At 34.1% G+C, this 20,617-nt stretch overlaps 1 protein-coding gene across 3 annotated transcripts in view; it reads left to right on the top strand.

Moving 5' to 3' along the window:
- The window catches only part of LOC141846299 (uncharacterized), a 42,967-nt gene extending 22,915 nt beyond the window's left edge, over window positions 1-20,052 (top strand). For 2 of the 3 annotated variants that reach the window (XM_074734312.1, XM_074734311.1), the window contains exons 5-13: window positions 5,216-5,305; window positions 7,535-7,629; window positions 7,805-7,858; window positions 7,993-8,130; window positions 13,629-13,686; window positions 13,769-13,883; window positions 14,549-14,618; window positions 18,989-19,060; window positions 19,754-20,052. In XM_074734312.1, the coding sequence (XP_074590413.1) occupies window positions 5,216-5,305; window positions 7,535-7,629; window positions 7,805-7,858; window positions 7,993-8,130; window positions 13,629-13,686; window positions 13,769-13,883; window positions 14,549-14,618; window positions 18,989-19,060; window positions 19,754-19,870 (809 nt within the window). In that variant the 3' untranslated portion in view covers window positions 19,871-20,052. The remainder of the gene's footprint in view (window positions 1-5,215; window positions 5,306-7,534; window positions 7,630-7,804; window positions 7,859-7,992; window positions 8,131-13,628; window positions 13,687-13,768; window positions 13,884-14,548; window positions 14,619-18,988; window positions 19,061-19,753) is intronic. The other variant, XM_074734313.1, reaches the window with a different exon arrangement.
- The last annotated feature ends 565 nt before the right edge of the window (window positions 20,053-20,617 follow it).

Below are 20,617 nucleotides of genomic sequence, written 5' to 3'. Positions count from 1 at the left end.
ATTGCCGACTTCATCTAGTGGGATAAAACTTGGTTGTTATTGTTTTTATCATATAAGATTTTGTTGTATTTTAGCCTTTAGGCCATTACATTTTGATGGTTGGCTTGTCCAAATTTTGAGTGCACTATTCACCATTGTAGCATTTCCTTAATTTTCATATATTGGGCCAAGGTTTCAAATTGTGAGCTGTGCTGAAATTTCAGATTTTGACTGAAATTATCATGTTTGGGTATGTGTCGGTGTTTTGACGTATGTTACCAATGGAGAAATGGAGAGGAAAGAAGATGAAAATAAGAAGAAGAGCACAATTCTACCAAACTTTGGATTTTGTATACCATTTAATATAGAATATAGTATTGACATTGTATTGTACAAACACAATGTAAAAAAATAACAAACATTATTTCAATTCATTTTGACATATTTTATAGCATGTCAAGAGATGATGAATGTTAGTATGATATAATAATCATCAACTTGATTTACATAGCAAGATAGGATAAATTAGCTTTGTCGAGCAGTATCAAGCTTTAATAATTTTTCGCTCCCTAAGATATGGTATAGTGGTAAGAGGCAAGGTGTTTTCCCAAGCAATTAGAGTTCAAAATTCACGGAGTGCATGCATGCGACGTTTGAACAATTAGTAACATTGGAGCACCACGTGAGGAGCCACTTCGCTTCTTGGATTTACTTGGTGGGTGGAATGTGGGGTCGGACCGTCCACTTTAGGATTAGTCGGTATAAGCTGGATATCTGGTATATACAAAAAAGTTTTAATAATTTTTCGAAACAATACATTTCAAGTATACCACCTAACACAGTTTGAGATTGTAAAACATGTATTGGGATACAAATGTATAAATAACTATTGATAGACACCCGTATGTCATACTATGGATGACCATTCAAATTAATATTGAACCCCTCTATACTAATGTAGTATAGAGTAACTCGGGTTATCTCTCATAAGGAATGTAGCCGATGCATGATAATTTTAAGATTTATTTATTCATGAATGGGGATTTTGGGTTTTCAAATACTAAAGCAAAGGACATGGAATGAGAATTAATGAAATCAATAGAAACGGAAAATCATTAAACTACAACACGAAGGAAACGATAGCAAACATGAAGCAAGGCAATAAAAGAAATGTGAACATGCTAACTACAACTGTGAAGGAGTTCATGGAACCATAAAGAAAGCATTCTAACCTAATCTAATCTACGTGTATTCCAACCAAATAACAATCTATCACTAATATTGAATTGAACTAAAGCATTGCAAGAATTAAATTAACTAAAATGCACATTAATTGAAATGAAAAAACTGTAAGAGGAATTTCATCAAACATCTAACAAGCATCAATCAATTCCAACTAAATGCATGACATCTTAAACATAGAACTCAAATTATTTACAATCATTCAAATATGGAGATCAACCAAGAACAAATCAACACATTCAACATGAAGATCAACTAACAACCAATTAGATCTAATCAACTCGTTGAATGTTACAATCCGAATGGAGAGAGGGCTGCTGTTGGATGAACGGAAGATGGGCTGCTGTCCGGTGGTGTGAAGGTGCGGATCTGAGGAGGAAGGCTGCTGTGGGATCACTGATCAGAGGAAGAAGCTGTCCAGATCGAAGATGAAGTTGGGAAACCTCAAGAACTCACAGATCGACGGCTGGATCTGATGGTTGGGATGATGGTGCAGCTGCTCTGATAACATGGTGCAACATGGTCCGCAATACCTTATTTTCAGCTAATGCATAGCATACATTTGCAAAAGTTAGAATAAAACTCAAATCAAATGAATAAGAATAGCAAACATTTCTAAATGGTGATTTGTTGAGTTCCTTTAGAATGGTGGAAGGCGTATCATGCTTTAATATGTGAATGATTAATGAATTATTTTTTTTTCTCAAGATAAGGTGAGCTTTCTCTCCCTTTATTTCCACAAAGATTTGGGCAGGATTAGATGTGGAGAAAAGGGTACCTTTTCCACCCATCCATTTCTATCCTAATACTCTTCTATTAAAGTTAACAAGGATTGGAACAGAATAAATCCACTTTTTGATAATCACTAACTCCTTCTCTCCAACTTTTTAAAAATGTAAGCTGGCTTGAATGATTTGATACACTTGAATTTTGATCATCTCAAGCTCAAGAAAAGTAGAACTGAATTTATCAAACTAGATCCTAGAAAATTGCTTTGGCTTATATGAAGTTTTTCAATTGACCCCCATTGGCATACTCTCTTGAGCAACAAACATCGAAGATTGTTCTATGTTTACCTACTTAACAAGCACTATGAAGGAAAACATTCTTGGTATCCATTAGGTAAAGTTGTCATTTGGATGTAGCTGTGAAGGTAAGTGTCAGACTTAGACAATCTTAGCTATGCAGGAAATATGCAATATAATCAACACCACAGATGTTAATTTGTCTTTTCCCAACCACCAATTACAGCCTTCATCTTGTCTATGAATCCTTTGAGTGATGTTTTAGTAGTGAATATCCACTTACATTCAACTCAACTTTAGATTTTATAGGAGTAAGGTTAACTGGTTCATTTATTGTTTGAGTACAAGGTGATCATTTCATGTACCATAACTTGTCTCCTGCTCTGAACATTGGCAAGTTATTGAACTTGACAAGGGTAGGAGCTCCAATATTAAACTTGTCTCCAATATTCTTGATGAGGGTAAGGGTAAGGTTAATTGCTTTCTAAAGTAGGGCAAGTTATTGAAGTTAACAATAAGGAGAAGCCTAGAAGTTGTGTTGCTAGGAACATAGGAAGTGGGTTAAAATATTAGAGAGTTTCATGTGCCGGTCAGCAGGAAAATGAAATGTTTCGCTTGTGCCATCGAGCAGGAAATGATATTTTAACCTGGGTAATAGTCATAAATCTGAAAAACTTAGGAGGCGAATAAAAGGGCTCTGCAGTTGAAGAATGTGACCTCTTATGATCTAAGGCAACTTATTTTATGCAAAAGTTGACGTGCTACCAGAAATCACCAAGAGATCTGTTAAGACAAGACATCTGCATCGTTGGTTTGACTCTCACTATTGAATTATGGATTAATTGAGTGATATGAGCATCTGGTGATCTCTACCCAAAATGAGCAGTGCAAGTTAGAATGAGGTTGTCCATTACATGGAGAGTAATGACCCTTGCTATGGTCTAAAGAATTGATAGAGATGTAGAAATTTTTCCTTAATGGATAAGTACAGTGAGGCCGCTACACAGACAAAGAAGAGTTGGTGCCACTAAATCACATGAGTGTTGGTTGTAACGAGGTTGGTGTCATGTGAAGATACAAAAAATGTAGAAAGATAAGGTGTTGGAGGGAGAGTGCATTCACTGTGTCTAAAGAACAATGATGAGGGGATTACTAAGGCAAAGATGAGTTGATCAAGAGAACTGTATAGCCTAGTCTTGTAAGAAAAGAAGGAAAGGTGAAGAGGCAACTCTTTCTTGCGCAAAGAACTGAGGCGAAACAACATAAATGTAACATAAAGAATCAAATACAAAATGAACAATTGGCCACTCTAAATACAGTGCTAATGAGAAAATTATTTAGGTTATTTTAACCTCAGGTTTCCTTCTTCTTATATATATATATATATATATATATATATATATATATATATATATATATATATATATATATGCCTATTCTAACTTTTACAAATTCACCCTTGTATATTTACAATGAGTTAAAAAATCCTTAACAAGTTTAAGTTCCTGTGATTATCTGAGAGACTCTATCTAATTTGTCGGTTAGAAAGAAGCTATAGAAGATGAAATGAGAACTTTACACTCTTCTAGATAGTTGTGAACTAGTTCTTCCTCTCGACAAATTTATAGTTGGACGTACATGGGTATTCATTTTTAAAACGTCCCTTTGTGGTTTTGTGGACAGATTGGATACTTGATTGGTAACAAAAAGATATACTCACATTTATAGTGTTGAGTGTTGATTATATTAACACATTTCCTTTTGAAAATTTCTTTAATCCAACGTTTCCTCACCTTTACGTCTATGTTCTATGACTATGGCTGCTACACCAGTGAAAATTTAGAATACTTGGGGTGCTTAGCAGCATGATCATGTGTGGAAATTGAAAAAGTCACTATATGGGCTGAAATATCTTATAGGCATGGTTTGAAGTATGTTTTCTAGGCTTAAAGTTGCTAATGCAGTGGAGATATTTATATCTCCCAACAGAAGTATGTGGTTAATATGTTTGAAAAAAATGATAGACTAGGAGGTAGACCTATCAAAACTCCCATGGTAATGCCAAGATAGATGGAGTTGTTATGTGATCCAAGGAAGATTTGTGATTGGCAGGTGAATTGAACTTCTCTTTTACTGTGCATCTGATTAAACAATTGAACTTCAAGAAGCAACTTTGAGGAGTCTTTGGTACCTTAAAAATTCTCTAGGGAAGGATCTCTTTTATAGCATTGAAGCCATCTTACAATGTACGGATACAAATTGACAGCTTTCTGATTGATAGGCAATCCATATTATGTTATTGGGTTGTTATAGGAGGCAATTTTGATATTTTGGAAAAACAAAAATGGCCAAATCAACTGCATAGGTAGAATATGGAGCTATGATTCTTACATGTGAACTTATCTGGTGCATGCAATTGATGACTAAAAGATCTAGAAGGATTGCCACTTTGCTAGAGGAAAAGTATAATCTAAGGAAGTCATGATTACATTTGTTACTGATTATGAGGCAGCAGATATGTTGACAAAGTCTTGGAGAGGTTTGAAAATTGAATTCTATTTGTATTAAGCTGAAATTTTATATTATCTTTGAACTAGCTTGGGCAAAGGACGAGTTTATTAGTAAAATTGTAAATATGATAAATAAACATATAGGTAAAGGAGCTACCTAGCGTTGAAAGAACCTGAGGTTTCTGTCACACAGTAAAATGTGTTTGTAAACATTTTTTAAAATATTGTTATTTTCTTATTATTACTAAAACATTCCCCAATCTCCGTATTTCACAAAGCAGTGCTTTTCTGAAATGATTGGTTATCCTTTTTGTTTCCTTTATGGTATTGATTATTTTCTTTTACTTTACATGAGCTGATAATTTTGAGGCATTGTTTGGTGGAGTACTAGTAATTTTTTGTTTAGGTTCTTGCAGCTTAAGAATATTTTGCTAATATACTTCACCATGAAACACGCAGGTACAGAAAATAAAGCTGCTTCAATTGAAGAAAGCATAACACATGCGAGAGAAGCAGTACAGCTGGATATCAGGGATGGAAATTCTTGGTGTAAGTCTCTTGTTTGTTTTTTGCCTGCTTGCTGAAAATAAGCATCACTGAGATTATATACATTTGATTTTTTAGCGACATTCCAAAAATACCATCATGGTGAAAAATGTGCAACAAAGTGGGCAGAAATGGCCAAAGAGAAGACATAACAAACAAATCAATAACCCATGCTAAACAAATGAAAAAAGAATGAAAGGACACATGCTCCATGGATATTTTTCCAGATAATGGTGATCTACAACTGCAAGAAGCAAATACAGTGGAAGCAATTCAAATATTATTTTAATGAAATGAACCTAATGCTATAATAGATTTTTCTATGAAACACTGCTACATTAAAGGTTCACACATTTTCCTTTGTTTCTGTAAGGGTAAAGAGTACTTGGTTTGCAAGTCCAATGGAATTTCTGAATTGAGAAAACCTTTCTACCTGAGTAGCTCTCGCATGCATCCAAATTTGTGTCAATCTTGCATTCCAATCAATACTAAAGATGTTAAATTATTAATTGATTTTGAACTTGCATGATGTACTATCAGGCCATGTCATGAAATTTGATTGGTGGATGAATCTAATGCCTATGCATGTGAGTTTATCTAAATTGTTCAGTTTCACTATGAAGTAGTAGGCCCTTAAAATCTTATACAACACATCATTTCTTCATCATCATCTATTTCTAATTTGATTTTTGTGTCTTTCATCTTTTCTGGTTTGATTACACAATTTGGAGTTTCTTAAATTTTATTTGCTGACCCTTTATCCCAAGAGCCTAAGAGTTTGCTTTGTCCATGAAGATTTTTTTAAAAAAATCATTTTGTAGTTATCAGAAAATCAAAGCAAATGATTGAAAATTAGAAAAATAAATAAATATTGCCATTTACTTCTAGCAAACTTGCTAATCAGTTTCTGGATTAGTTGGATCTGTATAGGCTATGAAATTGGGTATATTTTTGATTCCACTTTGGAGCATCTATACATAGAATAGGAGATCAAAATAAGCAAGAAGTCAACTAGAATTGGCCAAATCAAGTGATATTTAGAGGAATCGATGTTTGTTTTCCAAAATTAGTAGTATCTTTGTGATATTCTAATGCCCCTGATTAGAACTAGGTGTGACATCAGCTCATCGGTGTGGAGAGGAGAGGAAGATGAGCAACATAGATGAATGGTGACATGTGGACAATTGAGAGAAGTAGGAGACGAGAGTGTGTATCTTGTCAGAGCCTCATCTAGAGTAGGAGACAAAGGGTTGGGACTTGGGAAGAGAAAATTCACGAGGCTTTTCAACAATATATTGATATCAATGGCAATCCAACCACACTTATTATAGCGGAACTGGAACCATTAGCTAGTGGAACTTGTGAATAATACATATGTATTAACTATGCTACAATGGAGCTTTTAGTGTCCAAGTATTGTAGATGTAACAAATGATACATCTAATGGTAATTTGAGTAACTGTAGTATATATTTTTCTTTTTACATAATCATATTAATTTTCATTTTTGTATTTTGTAAAACATTTAAGAAGTATAGTCTGTTTAAACAACTTAAGCTTCAGGATTGTTGGCAGGTTGCTTAAAAATCAAATTTATCATGCTCTATTACTGCATGACATTAGGTTGGGCCACCACTTATCCCGTTAGCTTAACTTTTAGAATTATGATCACCAGTTAAACTTGATAGAAGCACTCATATTCGAAGTAATGTAGGGTTCCTGGAACCATATTTTTGGTGCCACACTGCGACTGCACAAGGTACTGAATTATTCATGTATCTTTTATTATGCAGTCCCTTATTGTATATTTAGTGATCAGTTTCTTCAATGAGGAAAATACCGAATAATGTTGGCCAATCCAATGCTTATACACACTATAGGTGATATAACAAAGCACATCCCAAACCAACAAAATGCTTATACACAATAGCATGTGCTACTTGGTAAATGACTCACAAGTCCTCCAAATTTCTGATTAGTATTAAATTCCTTTTTTTTGTCCTTATACCATCCTGGACTGATTAAAAGAAACCATTAGTTCAATAATGTGGGGAAAATGGGCTTTTATCATGTTGGTTAAAATACAATGTACGGGCACAGTATGCTTTTTTTTTCTACTGTAATGGTTTTCTGATCGGTCTGATACCTATGGTTAGAAATTAGAATAGTAGGTCAACTCAATTGTTTATTCTCCCTGACTCCAAATTTTCTTAACATAGCCTAATGCATACAGACAACCTTGGCAATGCATGTCTTACAAGTTTTTTCGTGACCGGTACATGGGACCATGCAAAGTTACAACAAGCATTGAAAGCTTATCAAAATGCTGTAAGATATTCTATGTTGTTTCTTGCTTATATTTGAAGGATGCATAGAGTTCTCAAAGAATTGCATTGTTTATAATTGAACTATAATCTCACAAAAGAAGAAAAAGGGGGCTATTAATCTTTGATGTATAATCTGTTTGACCTATGGTAAAAAGCATCATCTACTATGTATTCAGGAGAAGGATGCGCTGATGCACTCTAATCCTGACCTTTATTTCAATTGTGCTTCTGTGAGTATCTAACTTGAACTCCGTCAATCATTTGTTTTTCTTATTTTCTTGCCCACAGTAATTGCAAGTGAATAGGATTTTACTTCTTTTAGGTGTATATTCACTTCCTGGACAATATTTTTCTGCATTTGCAGGCAAATAAGTATCTCGAAAACTATGAAAGGGCCCTCCATGGGTTTGAAGCTGCCTCTTTAAGGGATCCTGGCCTCAATGCTGAAAGTGAAGCTCAAAAGATTGTTAACCTTCTGGAAAAAATAGAGAGTTCTATGAAGGTAACATATTTTTTTTATGCTGAGACAACTATCTGATACTGACTAAACTTCTTTTTGTGATCTCTAAAAAAATCTTCCACACATTCAACTTGAATAGGATTTGTTCTTGGAACATATGTAACAGTTGAAATACCTTAAATATTTTGATGTTGCCTTGCACAATCTTTCCATGTATTTTATTTCACTAAAATTTCATTCCCCAACACTCTCGGTGAACATTCTGGTGGCAATTAATGATGCAATGAGAATGGAACAGTTTTATCTAGTTTAACTGATGTATACTGCATGTTCTATAGAACAAGGTTTCTTTTATTACAATTGTTGGAGAATCAGTTGTATGTGGTGAGGTTTAGTCCTCATTAGTTATTTTACTTGTAGAGGTTTATAAGTCCTATGAATATGATGTAATAGTCCTTTTTAAACAATAATATAATATTTCATCCTTCTTAGTTTGGTATTAATGTGGGTTCTCTCAGACCAGTGAAAATAGGGGGACTTTTCAATTCTCATAGTAGGTGTTATGAGTTGAAAACTTCCAAACCTTGAAGATTGCCTCAATGCAAATCTAGAGGTCAAAGGAAAAGGGGGAGTGGGGCACATACGTGCAAAGTGGAGTAAGAATATAGGTGCGTGAAACCAATCATAAAAGACAACATAGTTTTCATGTTCTTTGACATCATTGCATTGTTACTCCTTTCTCGTTATTCTTCTTTCGTTCTATTTTAATTAGTTTCATCGAAGTCTCCTTTATTTTCCTCTTTTATAATGTTACATAATTTTTAATCTTGCTTTACACAAGAATTTACATAATTTATTAAAAGGGTGAACGAGCTGTTGGCTCGGGTTGGACCGGCTAGAGGGGGGTGAATAGACGGTTTAAACAAAGTCGCAGAATAGACACTCCTTTTAAAAAAAAAACTTGGTTGCAACTTGGTCGTTGCTTCCAAGACAATTGACGCTCAAACAAATCTCCTTTAGGCGGAGAAGCCTTTACAGTTGTAGCACAGAGAGACTTAGAGAGAATGACAAAAGTTATTGATGTCTTTAACTCTAAAACTCTAAGTCTATTTATAGGCTAAGAAAATAAATCCTAACCATAGATCATTGATAAATTTTCTTTTAGCTGTTGATCTTCAAATGCGATCTTGAACGTTGATTGGAGATGACTTTAATTCTCAAATGTTGATTTGATAAAAGGATACAATTTATCCTTTTTAAAAGAGCCTCCAACTTGATAAGCTTCCAACGGTTAACCCATGCAACCGTTAATCTTTCCAACGGTTCTCTAATTAAGCCATGAACATTAATTCTCCAATTAGGCCATGCAAAATTAATTCTCCAATTAAGCCATGCAAAATGTCTTCAATGCACGTGCACATGCATGTGTAACTTCCAACTTGGTCCATCTTGGTCCAAGTCAAATGTTGACTTGGTCAAAGTCAACTTGATTGACTTTTTGTAGGTAGATCTTCTGGGTGATTTCTGGCAAACCGGAGTTAGGCTCACCCGAATCCGACTCCGGCCTTTCGCCCCTCGAGCGTGCTTCCTTCCGGCTTCTCGTCCTTCGGACGTCGCGCACGTCCTTCTCGCTCCACCGGCGTACTCTTCCGTAGCTTCCGCGTCCCTCGGATTGCACCGAGCCCATCGGCTCACTTCCCCACGCATCCCTTCTCGTCCGCTACGTCTTACACTCGACTTCCTCCGTACCTAAGTTCCTGCACACTTAGCAAAGGGATTAGAATAACACAGGACCTAACTTAACCTGTTGATCACATCAAAACTAACCGGGGCACCAACACGAGCCACAATCCATTCAATAAAAGATGCTTGTATGTGTAAAGGAGAATGACCTATAATCTACCTGATACTCGAACATATCATATATAAAATAGGGATGAATGACCCGCATTCCACTCGATAAAGATGTATCATATATGAGAGTGAATCAACTGCAATTCACTTGCAACAACATGCAACATCATGTATATGTACATATATAGGGTAAATTACCCGCAGTCCATCTGAAATGCACCTCACATAAAAATAGGGTCAACGACCCATAATCCACCTAGTGAGTAATGCATCTTATGTAATATGATTGTAGCGTACAAATGCGCAAAAAGACTCAAAACTCTTTTTTGAGCATGGTGCTAAAGCTTTATAATATAAGTAATTAATCTATTTTATTAATTCTATATATGTAGTCATATAATTCCTTTAGAGTGTGGAACCAATGCTCTATAATATCATAATTTCTTAGATTCTTATTCTAGCATAAGTAGCAACACAACTCTTATGAAGTACAGAGTCATAGCTTCATGATACCGGGGTTGCAATTATTTCCTTGTTAATTTAGTTTGATAAATCACACAACTTGTTCAGAACACAAAAGCGAAGCTCTCTCGTATTATTTATCTATCAATTGAGTTGTTTAACATAATTAATTATAAAAATTAATTTGCTATAATTCCTATAGGAGTCCTAGTTTTTTTAAGGGGACTGCCCTAGGTTGTGATAGTTTTTTTTTAAAATTAGATTTATCTTTTGATAATATAAGTACTAAGTTTCAACAGGGAATAGACAAAATAGCTAAACAATTGGAATATAAAAAAAGCAATATAAAAGGAATCTCTTAAGCAGCAAGAGTAAAAATGAGCATAACTAATTTCTCAAAATAAAATTTGCAAATAATTTATAGTGTCTGTTTTTATCCATATAATTATGCACAAAGTAATTTGAAGAGAATCAAGTAGGAAACACACAAAACAATGCTAGTTAGTATTACAGGAGAAAGTGAAGGCTTTACTGGTAGACAACAATCCTCACTCCTTAAGACCTTGTTAACAAAATAGAGAAGAAAAGGGAATGCTAGAGGATCTTCTCCCCTATTCGGTTGTTGCATGTAGAGGGGGAAATTGATATAAATTGTTGGCTTCCGACAATGACAACTTCTAGTAACGGTGGGCAATGACTACCCATAGGGTGAGAGATTCGCCTATGGTTCCTACAAGGGATCAGGTTGAAAGGGTTGCTGAAAGGGAAATGAATGATGTGGTAGTAGGAACTTATAACTGTCGTATCGATGTTGCGGGTAGTGATAGCGGTGTGTCTAGTGGTGACGACACATGTAGCAGTGACGGCGCGTGCGATGATGGCGGCAATGTCGGCACACAGCGACAGTGATGACATTAGTGTGCGATGGCATGCAACAACAACAACGATGTTCAACGCTGACAAGAGGAGAGGATATTAGGATTTGGTGTGGGAAGGAAAGGAACGTGCATGGGAGAAAAGAAGTGGGTTTTAAATTGAAATTTTGCAAAAAGGTCTAAACATTTCCAAGAATCGCAAACAAGTCCTTTGAAAATTTCAATAATATAACAGTAGGAGACCATGAGTTTTCCTCGTCAAGTCTCTTATCTAACATTAGCTCCTCATCTCAGGTGTAGATGCAGAAATCTTAATCTATCCATTTAACTTTGCAACTTCTATCATCCATCCCCACAAACTTCAAAAATAGGATGAATGAAGGAAGAACATAATATGGTGAAGATAGTCATCTACTTCATCCTTAGATTGATATCTCTCTTAAAGATCATCATGAGCCAATCTCAATACTTTGAAGGTCAATACAACAAGCATTGCATCATCAAACTTCTTCATTGCTACAATATAATTGCATCTTTGTCTTTGCCGCTGTCAAGTGTTTGCCAGTTTTACTTTTCTTTTCATGGAATCCTTTTCTAGGTTATCTAACAAGCTAAACATTGTATTTATGTTGTAACTTGAGGTAGAGTGTTAATGTTATTGGAACCATTAGTTGTATGTGTTGTGGGTTTAGTGCTTCGAGTTTATGTTGAACCCTATAAATGATGTAATAGCCTTCTTTAAAATAATAATATGATATTTTGTCTTGTGAAGAGGATGCAACGGTTTGCTCAACGAAGAAATGAAGTACGAGAGGAATCACAGTTCATTTGTTGATTTAGCAAGGGATAATGGTATATAATATCACCTCCTTTGCTTGAAAATGTCTTTGCCCTCAAGTTTAATGGAGGATGAAATTTAATCTTCTGCATTTTCTATACCAACTCTTTAGGTATCTCTCTTAACGTAAAAACATAAATTTTTGTCTACTTTGTCCTGGGCTCCAAACTCTGAGTTTTTCTCTCTCTGACACTATGTCCAGAGAGAATAAAATTTGTATTAAAATCCTTTTAAAAGAATAAGAGAATCCTGAATTTCTGTGAAGAGTTTTTAGAAGAAAGTTTTGAGTTGTAACTTGCTTGCCTTTTTGTACTATTTCCCCCTCCTTGTAGACTACCACACATATGGATCCAATCCATAGGCTATGAAAGCCATGGCTCGATATGAAAAACGAGAACAATGGTAATAATTACAAGAATGGACCATAATGCCACCAACTTATGCTAACATCTGCTAAAAGTGCAACCAACTAAACACAAATTTGACATATTACCATTGAACCAATTCATGCATGGATAATACCGGTCCTAGCTTCATGGAATGCCATGTCAACTGTCTTCATGAAGACTAATTCCACACATTAAAATGTGTCTGCTAATGCCACATAGGTTATTGATTCAGCAAGGGAAATGTGGGACATTACACCTAATATCTGTCAAAACATATTTTGGCAGGTGCTATTGTCATAATATTTCCTGTGGACAATTGACAGGTTAGCTTGTTACTAAGAATACAACTTTGCCTATGACTAGCAAGCCTATGTTTGTCTTTGTCTGATCATGAATACCTTGAAGACAAGGCTTGAAAGGCATACATTACCTTTCAGCTAAAATGCTAATTGGTACATTATACTCGCATCTGTTGATGTCATGGGATCCACAATTGAGATTAAGAGAAGCATGTATTGAACAGAAACTTGATTTTATTTAAGACGGATATGCATACCTTTTGCAATGGGGAAGATATCCTTGATATGAAATAACAAGTAACAAGAAGTTGCTTCAGAGTATGCACAATATTATTGCTTGAGGATAAGAATGTACCTCAGATTATCGTATGGGAGCACAAAATCTCAAATGTAAGTATCATTATTGGTTTTGCTGACATTAATATTTCCAAGTTGATTTGTGTACATATTTTAGATAGTTCTCATACACAATGTGTCCTGGGAACACATACCTTCATGAATAACACTCTTAACATATATTATGCCTCTCTTATAAACTCTTCTTTATTGCATTAGAATTCTAGTGTCTAAAAGGCCCTTCCCCTTGTCCAGGGGTTTTATTGGTCGACTTAAAGTTTTAAACATGGAATTTTTGTCATTTAATGTTCAATATTCATCCATCTATTATTTCTTAGTATATATTTTTATTTAAAAAAAATATATATTTCCTTATTTATTATTAGTTTTTTGGCTAAGGAATTTGCTTGGGCAAGTCAAAAGTGTTCACATTCTTGCAGCTATACTTTGCTAAAATGATGCTCTTTGTTCTACAAATTTGTTGTAGGTGATGACCAGAGCTAAACGATTAGCATCACTAGTATCAAGCTTAGATGAAATTAGTTGTAAGTTATCGTTTTTTCTATTCAGTAGGGTACCATCTATTTGATTGAAAGCATTTTGCTTAATGTTTACATGTTTTTTAAGTGAAATCATCACACAGAAAAGTTAGCATTAATACTTTAAAGGAGGGGCTCAACAAAGCAGTTGCAGTAATTGGGAAAATACTACTCTTCATTAAGCATGAGGATATTGCCCCATTGTAAGTTTTCTCTATGCTATTAATTCTGTTTATTTATTAATATTTACAAGAGAAGTCTTTAGGTCACATCATCTAATGATTCTTTATATCTTATTATTCTGATTTGATATTTAAAGAGCCTTTTATACTTGCTCTCAACAGTTATTCTATATGACAGGTAAAGCAAATAGTTTAAAGGACAGGAGAGAACTGATATGCTTTGTCAAAGCCAATTCCATTTGATACCTAACATACATCTTGATAGTGAAGGATCATTCTCCTATTATTTAATTTTTTAAATTCTTTTAAGTGCAATTAAGTGATCTTGTGAGAATAGCTGAAGTGCCAACTCAGCAATAGCATTTATAACTGTGGTTTTCATCAATGTTATATTGGCAATCCTATTAAGTCTACTGATTATTTAACTACATAGTTGGAAAAGGTATCAATAGCCCAGGACATGTACTGGTCCTTGTTTGACATTATCCCAAGCCGTAAAAGATAATAAAAGTTGACTTTTTATCTGTATATTCATATCTTATGTGTTAAGTTGTGCAGAAATATGTGGGCCCCTTAATGTGGCACATTGCCTCCTTGATTCATATTCTCACTTGCCACACATCAAATGTGCTTTAATACTTGTACCTAAATCATACCCAACTTTGATGCAGTTAATGTCTTATTAGGTACTATATAATGTGTGAGTCAGATCAAACTTGTTTTGTCCTGTCAGTATATGGACTTCACAGTGATGCTGTAAGTATTTCTTGGAACTTCTACTGAGTATTTCAATATTTTATATACCTTTCACAAGATGACATTCATTTGTTATGCCCTGTATTGATACAATATCTTTTAAAAAGCACCAACTGTTTTAGAATGGAAGATATTAGATTGGCAAAAGAATACTTAAACATGCAACACTAATCACAGTTCAAGAATAATATGTAGCAAATAAAATGTACAAGATATAGATCAGTGAAATTGTTGTTAAAATTTTCATTTCAATCAAATTTCTTCTAATGCAGCAAATATTCTGTACAACCTCTAATCTCATTTGAAATTATTAGTCCATATTAATATGTAAATTCCATTAAACAATACTACCTATTTGAGGTTAGTTAATGAGTGATAACTGGATTCCATCTACATAAACTAGCATTATCAACTTTACATTATGTTGCAATAGAAAAGTGATATTTCACAAATTTATTGATGTAATTGTGGTTAGTATGATTCATCCATATGTCACTTAATTAATAGTGTAGTTTGAGAGATACATGTAAACATATAGTGCAAATAATGGTGCCAACTTCAAGAGCACTAGAGAGGTCTTAGAGTAAGAACATCAAACAACAATATTGTTCTAGACACCATGAGCAGCACACTGCATTGATTTGATGATGACGAATATTGCTAGAGTCGATATAGTGAAGAAGATAATGAAAAGGGTAATCGTTAATAAAATTTATTTATTATCATCATTGGATGGTTCATGGAATAATGAGGAAAATTGTTGATAAGGAGATTTTACAACTGAGAGTAACTAGGTTTGCACTCTTCTAAGCACCAGGAAAGCTCTTAGTATTCTAGCACCACTGAAGGCAGACAGACACATTAAATTGTTATATCTACTAGATTTAAGATTATATTGCAAGTATTCTTATGATAGTAGAATCTTGTGCGTTTTTTTACGCAAGGTCAACATGGACAGTAAGTTGTAAATAGGCAACAACTTCCATTTAATTCACAAAGAAAAAGAAAATTAAAAGGTGCATACAACAACTAATTATGAACATTATGTTGATATAATAACTACAAGATGGATTAACATTATGTTGATAAATAACTACAAGATGGATTAACTAAATCAGAAAAAAAATGTTCAATTGGTAGGTATATAATTTTTTAATATTAAGAAAATTTTGATACTGTATTGACGATTATATATATTCAATTACTTTAAGGTATTATGTCAATTTGACATATTAATACCTATATAGTCTAGTAAAAAATGATATCTCTTAATAGTTTTCAGAAGTGTAATATTAAGACTATAACTAAACAAAGTGTTAACAAAAGTTATTTATTTTGAGAGGGATATAACTCTTTCAGTTATCTTTTTGTGGGTCCAAACGACGGATGATTTAATAATGAATTGGTGTACTGTTATTGAGGCCAAGAATCCATTATTTAATGAAGTAGTAGATCCACTACAACCATCTTAATTTCCTAACCCAACAGATGGAATAAGTGAAAGTAGAGGAGATGTTGGTAAAGAAGATGATGATGAAGCTTTTAACCAGGAATTTCTATTATTTGGATCTGAACCTAGACTTCTCAAACATCTCAGTCCCTAACACAACCAAAGGCCACCAATAAAGGGATAGACAAAACTTCTACAATCTCCACTAAAGAGAATATGAAAGGCAAAATTCCTGCTTTCAAGGGAAAAAGCCAATTAATAATTCAGTCAAAATCCACTCGATGCAATCGCTGAGTAAGAATATAATGAGTGACGAAATGTTGTCACCTGCTAATACTACAATTTGATGAGAAGTTTGAAATAATAATAGTGGTGTGAACAATAGTGCAATTACTGAAGGTGGTGTGAACAATAGTGCAATTATTGAAGGAGGTGATGATAAAAGAGATACATCAGGTAGTGATGAAAGTTATGTTCCCTTGACTCTTGCACCGGATCATTGGACATGTGAACAAAGTTGCACATGGATAATGATCATGATGCTAGAGCTCTTAAGAGTCAGTATCAATGTCAATATAAGGGTGATAGCCAAAGTGAAACTCATGATTATTGTTGAGATATATGAATATGAGACTTTAGCTTTGCTGCATCATATGGTAATTTATAATGAACATATGTGCAACTCCAAGGATGTTGCAAGAACTAATGCTTCCATCTGATACACGAAGCTCCTTTTGGTATTAACAAGGTGACATGCCATGTGCTTCACTAAACTCATCTTAATTATTTGCATAAATTTTGATTCAATTAAGTGTTGTATCAAATTCTTTTTTAGAAAGAAATATATTTATTTGTCTTTATCTAACTATCTTAGTTTGTCTAAGTTAAAAGTCAAGCACAAAAGAGAATTGTTTTTTGTTGAATAAAAACTATATAGAGTGAACACTCATTCATAAAAAATAGTTATATATATATATATATAGTTTCCTTATGCTGCATGCCATTGCCATCTCGTGCATGACACACGTCCACGACTGAGTGGGCCCCGGATCACTGATGCACATTCAGTTGTTGACGCTGCGAGCAAGGCGCGCAACATATCAGTTTTGTACACACACACACAAAAAAAAATTTATGAGACACTTTTAAATATCCTCAAAATACAAAACATCATTAAATTATATCAATAATCCAAAGTTGAAACATCAAAATAAATGTAACATAAGCAATGCTTATGCCTAAGATCATCTGTAGCAATTTGGATTCACTGCATATTTGAACATGTTGAAGCCAATCTCTGTGACCATTCTTCGGTGCAAGTTCTAGACTTGAATTTGCATCATATATATTTGGAGTGATGAATTTTTGGTCTATAAGTAGTAGATTGATCCATGGAAGAAGTTGAGTCAGGACCTCTATAATAAATCTTGACTTGAACTTTCTCAGATTTCATTATGTGCAATAATAATAAAAGTATAGGATTTAAATTTATATCTCATTGATAACTGTTACAGAAAATTCAAAAGCACTAAACATATATTGTAATGTGAACTCAATAGTAAACATTTGAAATATAAACTCGATAGTTTGTATCTATTGCAATTAAATATTAATGAAAATATTTTTAATTAATATAAACTTACTTTAAAAGTAAAAGAGTACTAAAATTGTGTTGACATGACACTACAATATCGAAATCATATCGTGTTGGTCAGAGATCGAATCTGCAACGTAGCTCAAAGTTGTGTTAATTGATGAGAGCTAGGTTTGAAATCTCATTTGGAGCTTGGATATCTATCCTAATCATAAGTGATGTTTCTTGGTCTTAGTCCATGTGTTGGACCCTAATGGAAGAAGTGGAAGAAGACCTACCTGCCTTATTGAAATCCTTGAGGAAACTTGATCAGATGGTGAAGTACCATGGCTTGACTGCATAAGTTCATAGGGAATTGAGGAATCACGTGAATCCATAAGTTTCTCGAAGGCTCAAAGCAATATAACTTATTGTGTTAATTGTTGAGAGAGAGGTTTGAAATTTCATTTTGAACTAGGACATCTATCCCTAACCATAAGCGACTCACCAACATCAGGTTGATTCTTGGTCTCAGTTCATGTGTTGGACCTTAAGAGAAGAAGTGGAAGAGGATCTACTTGCCTCATTGAAATCCTTGAGGAAACTTGATCAGATAGTGAACTACCATGGCTAGACTGCAGAAGTTCACAAGGAATTGGGATCAAGTGGATCCATAAATTTCTCAAAGGCTCAAAGCAATATAACTTATTTAGAAAGTCCAGGGAGTACTAAATACTGATCTTCTTTTCATTTGTGCCATTTCATTTCTCATTTATTTCTAGTTTTTCTCACTATTACATGGTTGCTAGTGGGGGCATATGATTTGGATTATAGCTATTGAGTAAAATTTTATATTTTGATTGGTTTCAATTTTATGCAAATACTTGGTGGTTTTACATAGAAAAGCTTGATGGCGTAAATATGACCTTAGAAATGCTAGATGGCATAAATATGACCTAATATTTGAGAAGTCAAAGAATTTTAACAAGTACGTATGCATCAACTTTTAAAACTGTAAGTCACACATATCAATAAGCTTGAACTTTGCTATATTTGTTACAGACCTGAGGTTGAATTTAGCAATTAAGTATATTTAATACATGAATTTGTATTCTTGAAATCAGCATCATAAACGAGTAATCTTTCACATAGCACATATTGTTTCAACCCAAACTATTGAAAATTTACCTGCGCCTGACTTTTGGCGGCACCTTTTTTTCACTTCAATTGGAATAGAACACTTTTTGTTTCTAAATTATAGTCAAGTAATTTGAGCTCTTATTGTAATACAAGCTACGGTGATTCATATGTATGCAATTAACATCTTGCATTTTCTTTTGCTGTTAGATTAAAGAAGGAGATCGAGTAACACTGCCGGAGCCACATTACAGAGTGATGGACTTTTCATGGAAAGGCAAGGTGATGTTTCTTGTGTTTGTTGGGTTCCTTCATGATATTTCATTGCCTCATTAATGATTTTGCCATGCTACTTTGAAATTACTTATCACAAAAGAAAAAGGTGCAAGGCACACTGGGGAACTCTTTGGCATCTCGCTGTGGCTTCATGCTTAATTAGGCATGGTTAAATTGTACACTTAAAATGCCTAAGACATGCAACATGTTAATATTTGTGTAGATCTTTTAAAAGAAAGTAAGATTTTTAAATACCAACCATCTAGTAGGAATATCTCTAGTATTGGTGGTTCATTATCACCCCATTTTAATGTGTTTGCTCTGTCCGACTTGCTTTCTGCATTTTTTGTTATCAGTTTTTTGCGTTTGTCTCCTTTCTGGACCCTCGCAGTGCTTTAATAATGCTTGGTATCTCCTAATCCTAACTTGTGAAATTCATTGCATCCTGGAGTTCCTTGTGCCCTTATAAAACTACAGATTTTGAACATTTATCAGATTTTTTTTTGGTTTTACACTTGCATTTTTTCTTCTCAAATGTATTAACTGTATCTCTTTCTGCATTTATCTTGTTTCATATTTGTGTTTGATTAGTGGTTCTATACTTGCATGTTTTTTTTCCTGAAAAGTTTTTAACTGCCTTTCTCTGTACATTTATTTTGTCTCACAATTGTGTTTGATTATTTCTCTTCCGTGAAGCAGCATTATCATTTCCAATCTATTCGTGTTGATTTTGTGGAGCAAATCCTCGTTAACGACAAGACACCAGCTACTCATCATGTCATGCGGGCTGGCATACGGGCACATCATAAAGCCTGATAACCCACTGATACTAAATTCCACTGCAAAATGTTATTCCCCGAGAATGGCTTGTAATTGGTGTAAAATTTGCAGCCTATAGATTTCTTCTCTTGTCCAAAGTTGATATCTTAATATTAATACCATAGAGGATGAAGCCAGGATTTTCTTGGTTTTTTCCAACAAAAAAAGATAGAATAGCAAGCTAGATAATTCTGTTGTTGGATAATATATTAATACTAGTTCTAAATACATACCTAAAAGGTGACTGTGTTTACATTGGATAACAACTAAGGAACTTGGTAGAAGATTAAAAACCCAGGTAAAAAAAATATAGGTGGGTCAAAGCATTCTCTGCTTCAATTTTATCTCAACTCTCTTTGACCACTACACCAGATCAAGTGATGATACTGCCATCTAGTGCCAATCTTTTATCTAAATTCTTCATCAATATTCAAAACTGATTATGTAATTGCAATGGATGCTTCTTGAGGATCTTAATTAATGAGTCTATGCTTAGTAAACACCTTGTCCACATCGATGATTTTGCGATCTTGCTTACATGATTGAGAAACATCGTAGTACAATTATCACCTCCATTGGAAGATCATCACTGACCGACTGATCCTTCATTTCTTCATTTGCTAACTGCATGACGAGGATTCTTTGCAATACCAACCATATTTAGAGGATCATTTCTTGATTACAATCTCATCTAGAAGCTCCAAAGCATCAAAAAAGCGTTGACTTGTGCAAAATGCAACCATT

Source organism: Curcuma longa, chromosome 15, assembly GCF_044706935.1.
Source record: "Curcuma longa cultivar G26 ecotype Majalengka, Jawa Barat chromosome 15, ITB_CL_G26_1.1, whole genome shotgun sequence".
NCBI classification, from domain to species: Eukaryota; Viridiplantae; Streptophyta; class Magnoliopsida; order Zingiberales; family Zingiberaceae; genus Curcuma; species Curcuma longa.
The sequence above is the reverse complement of the archived record's forward strand: the minus strand, read 5'-3'. Positions and strand labels throughout refer to the sequence as shown.